Below are 12414 nucleotides of genomic sequence, written 5' to 3'. Positions count from 1 at the left end.
ATATCTCCAGGAAAGATGACATTAAAATTCTCATTTCATGAGAAGAAATAATTTTAATAGTAAGTTAGCACAATACACATGTACCATAGCTTTCAGGAGTGCAATTATTTCCATTGCCATATTATTATAGAGTAAAAGATACGGTATACGGTATTAAGGGTGGTGTGTATTGGTAGTGGCTTATCACTGAACTATTAGTTGGACATTGGAGAAACCTAAGGGAATGCCGCCCATGACACTACAGGTGTGTCTTTATTAGAGACTGTATTGTTGTCCTCTGCTATTTCCACACCCTGTGGTGCTGTGTTGTGACCTGTTCGGCAATGTCTGGGAAGCTCTGCAGAAAACTGAGTGAAAGGCCTTCTATAAGATCGGGGAATGGTTGTTAAATTGCTCACTGTTAAAAATGACTTAATGCATGTTGACCTCTTTTTAGAAAATCTGAAAAGCTAGTAATAGTGTAATTGCGGGATGTTTTAGGAAACATCAGTGTTGTATTTCTTCCTTAATTACTTGGAATAAAAATGAAGATCCAAATAAATAGGAGCTGGGGAAGTTTTGTGATGGTTTACAAAAGCGCCTCCTTAAATGGAATGTTTTGTTTTCTGGGGAAAAGTGTTTTTTTTTTTAATTCAAGCCTAATCTTACAGAATATCAATTTGCACTTAATTAATAGACTTTCATTGCTGATGACAGAGTGTGGAGAACAAAAAAGGTTAAGTAAATATTTCCATGAAAGTATTGCAAAAGATAACATATTTTTATAGCTGTGCCTGCACGCTACTCAAATAGAGTAAGTAAATTGTAAATACACAACTAAATTATTTTACAGTCCTACTTCCATACAGTAGGTGTATGTATGAGTAAAAATAGGAAATCCCTTTCCCATCTGCATTCAGTATACTCACATATTTTTACAAAGGACAAAAAGATGTTTTAAAAAGTAGAGATTAGTTTTCAGTTTAGACATATGGTATGTTATACACATTCTTTGGAAAACTTAGGTAATGTTAAACATAAACAGACTTGTTCAAATGTCCTGATATCTTGTATTAATGGTGCTTAGCTGTCTTAAAGGCTGGAAATTGGAAAAGTGGAAATTAAGTGTATGCATTTCTAAAAGAAAAATAGATTCTGTTTCAGATTTTTATTTCCTGCTTACAAACGCAAAATCAAACCTCACTCTATGACAGAGATTACAGTACTTGATTGTGTTTCCAAAAGGACAATTTTGTTTTCTATGCTTACCAGCAATTTTGATTACTGGTGAAATCTCTTAAATTATATGTTGTAGGCATCTCCTATTTAAGACACACACCGCTGCACTTTTGTTCTTGGATATTTTAGTCTCCTCATAAAAAGCATATGGTATCAATCTGGAAACTGTGACTGTGCTCCCTGGGTTTCCTTGTAGTTTTTTCCATTCTGTATGGGTTCATAAAGAAAATATCCAGCGGGTATTTTGTTCAGTGTGGATAATGAGATGTTTTGAAAACATAACTAGAAGTTAAAAAATGACTCTCCAGGTTTTCTACCTTAGTGTAAAATTCTCATGAACAAGAAAATATAACCATAGTTTAGAAATCCCTTTGTTTCTGTCAAAGATGTAGATCTCATCTTTGTTGTTGTTTTTTTACTTTGCTGGAGTGCTGTTTTAGGAAAAGCCATTTTCAGGGAATCTAGGCTCATGGTTACATCGTTTTTAACGTTTTTGATCTCTGTAGACAAAAGAAGCAGATACAGGCTTCCTTTTTCATTTCTCTGTTTTAAGAGGAAACATAAGAGCTAATGAATTTTCCATTTAGGAACAGTAAGGCATCCTGTCTGACTGTAGGAGGAAAATGACCATAATTTCAGACTTTTTTCCAAGATCCCTGGATAGTTTGTAACCTAGCAACAGCTGTAAAAAGTGAAGTTTGGGCACGCCTCTGTAGACTTGTTGCAAAACAATGTCTGAGGGGTTCTTTTTCAATGAGTCACGCCAGCAATGTAGCACTGTTGCCTTCAGCCAACAAATATATGTTCTGCCGAATGCAAGGATAGATTTTCTGAATAATATTAAACTTAAACTTCTCGGTCTTGAAAGTCACAGTTAAAAGAATTGTTCGTCTTGTTTTTTCCAGTGGTGGCTGTGAAGGAAGGAATAAAAGAGAAAATTGGATCCATCCTTCCTGTAGACTAGTAATGGCTTTCAATGTGACTAAAAAAAAAAAGTAACATTAGTTGCATGTTGATTTCACACAAGCAGAGAGCTTTAAGTTAAGAAGTGCAGCATAGCTACCAAATAGCTATGTTTGGTAATAGCAGCTATTTAATGTCACAATTGACCACCCTGTACATGAAGGTACAATGTTAGCTCTTTTTTGGTGGTCTGGAATCTTTTTCCCACACTGTATATACTGTACAGTACCTATTATTTATCTGCATGGGTTCCAATCAGGTGATAAATACATCATCATGCACTCTTCTAGCAAAAGGAAATAGACACACCAGAACTTTTAACTGGACTGCAAGAATGATTTAACAACATGCGTTTTTTTTTCAATTCTTCGTACCTTATTGTTCTAATAAGTGACTTTTCTAAACCCCTTTATGAGAGAGAGACTCCAGAAGGAAGCGAAGGGGAAGTCTTTGCTTAGTTAGCTTTGCACACTTGCACATCTGTCATTTCCCTCCTGTTGCCTGTGGGTTCTGCCCTGTGTAAATAGAACAGTGTGCCGTGGGCAGTATGTAGATGATGCGAGTGTGAGTCACATCTCAGCTGCTTTAAACACAGGCAGTGGGTGGCAGCCTTGGAGTGACCGGTCTGAGAAGGGTAAAGCTTAAGATCTAAGCTTGTTCTTAAGCAGTGGGGTATTGGTTGTGCTGTTGACTGTGACAGTGGTACCAAAAACGAGATGTGGAATTTGTAAACCGTGAGGGGGAGCAGTAATGATGTAATATATCAGTACTCCGAGGAATGTAGTCTTGGTTGTTAAATGAGGAGTGAAGTCTTTTTCTTGATGAATACCAGTAGGGAGACTGCAAAACGCATTTATGTTTGAGAATGTAAGCTTAGTGCTGCTGGGAATTTTTTGACATCTCCCGTTTTAACAACTTATTTCAACAAAGGAAATAACATGCTTCATTAGGAGCCTGGTGACTCATGCATCCACTCAGCAGTCTAACAGTTATTCTAAAGAACCTGAGAGGTTGTCAGATTCTCCCCCCGTTCTCCGAAAGGGAACTAAAATTATTCTATCAAATCCACTTATGGATGATTTGAAATGTCCCTCTATAAATCGCACAACCAGGATGGAGATCTTTATTTGCTAAACTGTAGTGTGAGGAATTAAACCAAGACAAAAAAATGAGAATATAGGAACATAAGAGTTGCTCATACCTGAAATCACACTAAAGCATTTATTTATAGAGGCTTTTATTCCTTAATATTGAATGTTTACTTTTACACCCAACAATAAAATCCTGATAAAGAAAGGCAGCAGTGAATATACCTTAATAATAGGTTCTGGGTAAAGTTCTAACAGAACAGCTGCCTGTGGATCATGTGCCGGCTGCACTGGGTTCCATGTCCTGAAGATGGGAGAATCCCTGCAAGTATGCAGCATGAACTCTCCTAATTACCTAATACAGAGAATAAACAACAAAAATATAGAGAATAAAAAGGTCTATGAAACTACAGGGCCAGCTGTGTAACGTATAGTTGTGTGTCTATACAGTACATCTAATGTATAGCTGAAGTATGTGTCTAACCCCAGCTCTGTGTCTCCATATCTTTGCATATGGGTTGTGTTAACTCTAACCTGCAGTCAATAATATGTGCCCTCATATGCCTGTGAGGCCTTGATTAGAAACTGTAAAATAAAGCCAGGAAATAACATCGGCTTGGCATTTCCTGCTGTGCACGTTACTGCTTAAATAACTAAACGTCCCTCTTCCAAAAATATAGAGGGAACACAAATCCTACAAAAGAAAAGCTGTCATATTTTTTGTCAGATTTGTTTAAGCACTTTTGGCTGTTTTTTTGTTATACACATCCGAATAGTGGAATAGCCAGTGGTGTGTTTTTCATGTCTCAGCTTGCAGCTGCCTTTATGTCCCGTGCAAACTCACACAAGGCAGATTGAAGAAGTGCTTGCGGGCTCCTCCTACCAGCCCTCCTTCCAGTCATTGGTCCTTCAGCATGTCAGCACACCTCCGCGATCGAGTTTCAGCACCAGCTGGAAGAAAGGCCAGTACCACACCCGACAGCACCGCAAGCCCGCAAGGCCCGGGAGGTTCTGGCATTGCCAGGAGAGCCATGACCAACTAATACTCCCCTACTCTGTGACGACCCCAGTCACAGTCAGCTAGCGAAATGACCCAGACTCGAACCCGTGACCGGAGAGCTCAAGCCTTTACAGGTTGAGTCACTCAGGAAGCTCGTGATTTTTTTTAATGCGATTTATCTTACTCGAAAATAAAATTATACACGGTGCATTATGCAGAGACTGTTAGATGAGATTCAGAGGTTCTGTGGTAATGAATCCAGGGCTTTAGGTTACATTAACATTATAAGCTGTTAGGGTGTCTTAGCCAGACAGCAGGAGGGCATCAGACTTTGATGAGTTTCCACCTGTGTCTCTGCCCACTCAGAATGGACTGACTCAAAACGTCTGTGTAGGAGGGGAAATATGGGAAGACTCATGGTTGTTAGGACCAAGAAGTGAATTATTGTACAATAATCATGTGCATTTATGAAGACAACGGGAGAACAATGTGGTTATTGAGCAAGTGTCTGATTCACTCATTACTGAGGCTGGAACTCGGTGATAATCCAAAAGTCACCTCTTTATCATTTATGAGCAGAAACTACTGGCTATGAGTTTGGTATATTAGATGTCAAGAAATTTGAGAATTTCCCTTCTCATTTTAACTTTTTCTTTTACATTTTGGAAAAAGTAGGAACTTATTTTGCAGAGAACTATTTTTGCATCAAAATGGGCAGCTTTACAGTCAGTTCAATATTTCAGTAAATTCTCAACATAAATGGGACTTTGACAAATGAATGTTGTTATTACACTGCAATATACTAACTAAATATGAGCATTTTCTTACAGGTAAAAGGTACACAGAGATTTATTTCTGGTATTTCTGTTTTCATGTTCATGAACAGTTATTTTTTGCATATAAAAAGTGCTCTGAACCCCTTGGAGTGTACAGCTAAAAACAAATTAAGTTTCAAAACAGTATTATTTCTTGTCCTATCTGATTTCTGTTCATGAATATGTCATTTTTTTATAACATTCGAGGGTGTGTAGCTGACTAAAGAGTGGTGAGATAAATGACTCTCTGTGTGAAAATGGAAACATATTTCAGGTTTAAGTCTGCAGATCATAAATAAAGCTGTAGTCCAAGAAATCCAGATGGCTTTGTCTGTGATGACCATGGTCTTTGGACTGTGTGTTTCTACCTTTTGCTCCTGTTAATTTGAGTCTTCTAGCATACCCTCTAGAGAGTGGTTGTTTCAGATTTAATTGAACTTGTGGAAGTCTGTTTATGTGTTATTAATAATCAGTATGTCAACACTGGGGAAAAATAAGCCTGTTTAATTTTGTTTTGTTTTTTTTTACTTTTGGCCTTTCTGTACATTACAAAAGCTGCATCAGAGCTGATTGCAAAGATGTCAAGTGTATCTTCCTTTTCATAGTCTCAGAAAAGTATGAACAGTGCTTTTCTGCCCCTGTAGCAGTGAGGTAACTGTTACAGTGAGGACACACCCCCTATCTAATTACAATTTGCTCCTCTGGGCCAGAAGGCTGCTCTGCTTGTGTGCAGGGTTTGGATCTTGTGTGGATTATGTGTTTGAGCTGCCAGGTGGTGTTCCAGCCTGTAGTTAGAGCCAAACTCTGAGGCCTCACCATTTGCTCTACATTGCATAGTGGATTATTGTGAACTTTGTTTAAAAAATAAATTAACTGCGAAGAGAGAACTGTAAAGAGTAATTTTTTTACCCCTAACTTATTTTGGAAATAACTTTTTATTTTTAAGGGAGACATTAAATACCGTGACATAGTGACGTTCTCCAGCAAAACCCCTGTGTGCTGATGACTTTTCCTTTCTGATCTGAAATGTATTATAATGTTAAGCAATTGTTGTGCTTTTTTATACTGCATATTAAACAACAGCTCTGAATAGCTCTGGCCCTTGATAAAAATGTTCAAACATTTAAAATTTCTTATAGAAAATATAGATTAATTGTTATTATAAGAATTATATATAATTATCTTATTTTTAATATTAGAGATGAATCCCATAGGCATGTAAGGTGTCATTAAAAGAGAGGATATTCAATATTCAAGTTTTGTGTCAGCAGTATATAGGGACAGTGCAACTATTATTCAAAGAGTTTTTTTCAAATAAAGATATTCAGACTTGTCTGATTCAAGTCACCAAATGTATTTATGAATTAAGTTTTGATTGTACTGTAAAAAAACACTGTATTTAAATATTTGTTATAAAGTAATTTTTGGTAATACCACCCAACATACTTGAATTAATTCTGTGTAAATATGAAATGAATAGGACAGACTGTGTATAGAAAACAAAGGTATGGTTTACCTTTTCAGTCATACAGCAGGATGAACATCCCTTAACAAATGGTAACTAAAAGTTGATTTCAGCTGGAAACAATGCAGGTGTAAGTCAAGATTTTGTAATATAAATGCATGACACTATATTGACTATATCAAAAACTAATACTGTATATTACTATAGTCAAATGCATTCGTATTGTAGATATGTTGAAAATATATGCTGTCACTTAAGATGCCACTCCTTCTACGTTTTAGTCTTGTTTTGCATCTTCTGCTTCAGGTTAGAACTGGACTGACCCCAAAATTTGGAATAGAGTGAATGCAAAATTTACCAGGACATCATAGTCAATCCCTGGTGACTCTTGTCCAAACGCTCAAGTCACATATGGACTTCACAACAGGATAACAATACACTGCAAAGTCTAAATTGAACCAAATGGTAAATGATGATATGGAGATCCTTCTTCTTGATTGGCCATCCGTTTCTGGTAGAACATTCATGGACCGAGCTGAAGAAGGCAGATCACAAGTGCAGACTGCATAATGCACAACAAATATCAGAATGGATGGCAGTGAAACTGCTGGGAAAAAGTATTTTGTTAAAAGGACAGTTCAACAGAACTTGTATAATACAGACATTTCCATGGAATTCAGGTCGTCAGTGGGGATGTAATACTTCTTAAGAGTGTGTGCCTAAAACACTCTGGTGATCGTGCGTTAATCTACCCTGAACTCTTAACAGAACAATCCGGAAATCTAACAGAATGACTTCCAGCCACTCCCACTAGGAATAACAGCAGGACAGCATGTGAGGATGATTTTCATGTGCTCTGAGCGTTAAGGGCAGGACATATCCAGGGCTGTGGCTCTGCTGGAAAGTAAAATGAGTCATCGGCTTGTTCCTCTTAAACAAGGCAGTCTAGGTTGCCAGGACACACTCTGTGTATTTGCAAGTGAAGGGAGAAGTAAGGTGTGCAGAGAGATTGACTTTACTAAAACTGCCTTTGCTGTGGTTCGGATTAAAGTGCACGGAACAGAAACATCTGCAGTCTACCTGTAAGGCCAAGACAAGATCCTGGTGACCTTAGTGTCAGCTAGTTTTTTCTGCATTTGAGCTCTTAATTACACATAACGAATCTGCTAATTATAAGTTTTTTTTAAAGTGTTACCTGTGCCAGCAAGCTTGTAAACTATGTGATATTTATCTAAAATATTGGTGATGAACCTGAAAATCTGCAGCTTTTTTAGGAGCAAAAACATCATAAAACAGGAGAAACACGTTAAACAATCACATTATTAGTTTAATTATTTAAATAGCAACCGAACCTTTTGCCTGACTGGAATGGACACTGACAGTATTAGGACCGGGAAGGCACAACCAGTGAAGAGAGGATGTCTGCTGACTTTCTGGGAAACAGGCAATTTGTGTGTTTTAGTGCTCCTTTCCCAATTCTCCAAATGACAGGCAGTCAAAAACTTAGTTACCTTTCCCTCTACTTTTCTACCAGAAGGCAGATTCAATTGTTGATCAGATTATTTTGAACACGTTGCCTGAGGTGTTTTGCTCCAGCTAGTGATTATTATAAGTAGTCCCCCATGTGACACAGATATGTTACAGATTTGATTAGAAAATGAACCTGTGCCAACTTCACTTGTATCCAGCATTCACTGGACTTTGGTGTCCAAAGCAAACGATATTCTAAATCAAAAAGCAGGCAGAAAAAAAAAAATAAACTGGTATTTTCCAATAATGTCTCAATATTAAAGACCAGTATCCTTACTGTTGGTGTTTGAAATTGTAAAAGATGGAATATGGCTGTATCATGTGAGGTGTACTCTTTCCTTCTCAGGTGTATAACAGTGTGTTTGTTATTGCCATTCACTTGCACAGCAGTGTCTGACATGGTTTAAATTTTAGAAAGAGAGGGTGTGCAGAGAGCAGCTTTTAAAATAATTCCTGGGAGGAAAAGCACACTCCAGCTAATGCTTCCACTGCTCTGCACAGATCTGCCTCAGTTTTTGCAGCTTTGTTCTTTACTTGACTGGCCTCAAACTTTGATCAAAGTAGGTGCCAGGAGATGACCCAGTGTCCTTTTCCTCATGGCTTCATGTTACCATCTTTGATAAATGATCCAGTAACGTAATAAATAACATTGCAATGAAATGCGTGATGTACAGTTCAAATAATTCTAAAATCCTCTTTTTATAGGCTTATTGGCTCTGCGAAAGTTTCTCTAAAAGACTTGGCAACTGGTCAGGTCAAGTCCCTCCCATTGAAGAATTTGCCTCTTCTCAATGAAAAGAATCAAGACATTGGTGTAAGTTAATCTTTCCTTCTTTTCTGATGGTAAAGCATGCCATTATTTTAAAGCATGGTACTTGGGAAGATGCAATAAAGTATATAAAAGTAAAGTTTCATATGTTTGTACACAATTGTCCTGCAATTGACTCCCATCTGCCCCCATTAAAGAAAATGGAAATTTGAGACCATTATCTTGTGTAAAAATACTATATATTTGTCTGGGTTTGTAGAGTTAATTACCTCCTATTTGATATAGTATTGCAAATGTCTAAATTTTTAATTTAGACACAAGATAAATAGGAACATGCACAGTATTCAAGAGCTGTGAGAATTCAAAGCTGTAAGTTGAGGACAGTGAGTATAGCCACAGGTGGATTTACTCCATATAAAGTACTGTACCACTCTGTCTCCATATTTAGTGAATACACACAGGAGATATAAACATTTTTATTCCACCAGCACCTCTTCAAAAAACCAAAGTTGTTAAACGTGTGTCTGTTGCCAACAAGATGCAATATTTATATTTAACAGAATAACAAATCACATTTTTTTTAATTTTACCCGTTCTGTCAGGTTCTGCAGTGCGCGGAGGATGTTTTCTGTGTCATCATCATCAATATAAAAATATAATTGTTTAGTATTATATTTCGTGTGTCCATTCTCGTTATGTAAAAAAACAAACAAATGTTTTCATTCTCTCAAAAAGATTAGGCAAATGTGGGATTTACGGTATAGCGCATTTTATTAATACATCGTTGTGAATTAAGGAAAATAATGGAATAATGATAGTTCGATAGATGTTTTTAATTAAAATAATGAATTAATTGAAATAGCCTTCTCTGATTTTAGGCAACGATTAATTTGACAATTGGATACGAACCTCCGGCCACCGCCCCTTCCAATCCCAATGTTCAAACAGACGGCGGAGAGGTAGCAGGTGGAGGAGACACCGGTAAGATGAAACAAGCTGGTCTGCATATTTTGAAATGTAACTTGAGTTTCAGTAGTCTGGGTTTTCTTCCTGAGTGACAATGGAAGATTCGCAGGGCGGTGTACCAGGCAAGGAGAGAAGGGGTAGGTTATGTCGTTCTCTATTTCATGAAAGTGATGTCTACGGATAATTATCATTGGGTAGCAAGCGCAGTAACGTTTCATGTACAACGCCTGTGCCTGTACTGAGGTACTGTACAATTAGGCTGTTTTCTGCTTCGGCAATAATTAGTAAGTAAAATTAGGTGTGCCCATGAGGTGGTTACCGTTTTAGTTTCAATGACAAATGCTTAAATTAGTATACACGAAGTTTACTTCAACTTCTCTTTTAATTTAGCCCACGTTTTTCCGACTGAAATCTATTGACGTCGTGTGTTTTAGTAAATTGCATAAAGTTTAAGGTCTTCTGAATCCATTCTACGACCATTTACTGATGTCAAATAAATGAACAAATTGATCACGAATTTTTAATAATTTTATGTTTTTTAGTTGTTAGCCTGTTGTCTGCAGTGCGAAATATATCACTCAATTTCTCCGATACATGCCCTGAAACATGCATAATTTAAATAGGAATCATGCAGGATTGCATCGCTGAGGAATTTGCAGTCAGTGTCTACAGTGATTAATATTCTAAGAGGTCCTTCTTGCCTGCATTGGTTTTGGGAAACAGAATACACAAACGTCGCTGCTATGGAATAAATAACATGAATAGCGCTGTATAAAAGAGAGGATGCAGGTTGCTTTCCGACAAGGCTTGTTTATTTGCGATAACTACTTATTCACCCCTCCCCCCCCCCCCCCCCCAAGTTCTTTGCTCACCTACAGTTCTGATTAACCGCTTGGTCTTCAATATTGCACTTGCGTCACGTCAACTTGATAAAACGTATTTCCAGTACTTGTGTGTCTAAATGAGATCCTGAACACACTGTAGGTGTTTCAAACCGGTTCTGCAGCTCGTCATTCCCCCTGGCTATACTGTATGTACACTTACTTGTTTGCATAAAGACATAAACATAAATAAATAGACACTCCCTATTTCTTTTGCAAATATAGGATTGTGTATTTATATAGGATGGGATTGTAAATATCACCAGGATTATGGGAACTGTGAATGTTTCAGAATTTTGAAGTTTATTTTTCCTCTGATGATAGCTTAATATTTCTGCTGCTATTTTACTGAGGAATTTATTTTGTTATTTTGATATTTCTTTTTATGGAGCAAAATCACAAACTGGCCTTATGAAAATCATGCATATTGCTGTGCAACAATACCAATTTGCATATGTGTAGAACACAGTCATACCTCTGTAACAGCTTACAAGCTTCCTGCTAGTCATGAATAGTGTTTCTGTGCTTTTCCATTTTTGATGCACAAGCAGACTTCATCACAGAACTTGATGGTCAACTCTTCAGCATTGTTCTAGACAGACTGAATAAGTGGTCCAATTCTGTCCTTTTGTTTGTGCTGTATAGTACTGTATGTACTGTTTATGTGTACAACTACAAACGGCTTCCTTAAATCCAACGGAAAATATTGTACTTAAGGGGAAATCGTGAATAGATATCAGGTATTTTTGTCTGTCTTTGTAGTTTTGCATTATGTAAGGTAAAGTGTTCTTCGGGAAGGAACTAAGTTTAGGAAAATAATGCTTTAGAGTTGATAAAGGGCAATGAATCTGGTTTGACGAGTCATTCCTGCAACCAGTGTTCTTGTTTTTAACAGGCTCTTTTGTGCATACACTTATTTTTCAGTGCTATTAAAAACAAGTTGCTGTTTCTAAGGATCTCAAACGGTTTTCCTGGTCCAATCCAGTAGCTTTTTTTTGATACTATTAAATCATTAAATCCTAAAGATTTGGTGCATATCCATTGTGGTCATTTAGGCAGGGAATTTGTTCATTTAGAGATCATTAGGGACCAAAAGGATAAGTAATTCACATCCCTCAGGGACCATGTTTCTCTTAATTGCCCAAATCAGGGTTGAAGACCTTTGGGCTCCACAGTTAAAGCATGTGGTTAATGTTGCAGCTTTCTTTAATCTTTAAACAGTTGATGATAATTTTATCTGCTCTGTGTCCACAAAATTGCTTATCTTATCTAATTGTACCTTGGTTCTGAAAGTATCATCTCTTGTGTACAATATTTATTTTTTTTCTATGTTGTCTGGTCAAGTTCACTTTCTGTGTTATAACTTACTTTATTGTTATAGAAGTAAAAAAAACAAACAATGAATCATGGCTCAATTTCTGAATGAATCTGTGCACAGATCGGGAGGCACAGATTCTCAGTCTGTGAGGTTTTCAGTACCAGTAAATGATTATACTCTATGAACCTGTGGTTAAGAGGCTTGTCTGCATCCTGATGTCTTCCATGCAATATATACATCTTCAGTATTTCAGCTTATGGAGACATCATACTGCTTGCTTTGAAGAATAAGAAAATAAGACCTGCAAAATGCTCCTCATCTGTGATCTGTATTTTTAAGGCAAAGGAAATGAGTTATACTGTACATTTAGATTTCCTAGATGTTATGGCCGGAGAGATAAG

At 37.1% G+C, this 12414-nt stretch overlaps 1 protein-coding gene across 6 annotated transcripts in view; it reads left to right on the top strand.

Moving 5' to 3' along the window:
- The window catches only part of myofl (myoferlin like), a 50636-nt gene that overhangs the window by 4267 nt on the left and 33955 nt on the right, over positions 1-12414 (top strand). For 5 of the 6 annotated variants that reach the window (XM_015346400.2, XM_069188920.1, XM_069188921.1 and 2 more), the window contains exons 4-5: positions 8785-8893; positions 9727-9829. In XM_015346400.2, the coding sequence (XP_015201886.2) occupies positions 8785-8893; positions 9727-9829 (212 nt within the window). Of the gene's footprint in view, positions 1-8784; positions 8894-9726; positions 9830-9866; positions 9952-12414 lie in introns of those variants that run through there. The other variant, XM_069188922.1, reaches the window with a different exon arrangement.

The sequence above is a fragment of the Lepisosteus oculatus genome, chromosome 4, assembly GCF_040954835.1.
Source record: "Lepisosteus oculatus isolate fLepOcu1 chromosome 4, fLepOcu1.hap2, whole genome shotgun sequence".
Taxonomy (NCBI): Eukaryota; Metazoa; Chordata; class Actinopteri; order Semionotiformes; family Lepisosteidae; genus Lepisosteus; species Lepisosteus oculatus.
Note: the sequence above shows the minus strand (reverse complement) of the source record. Positions and strands in the feature narration are given on the sequence as shown.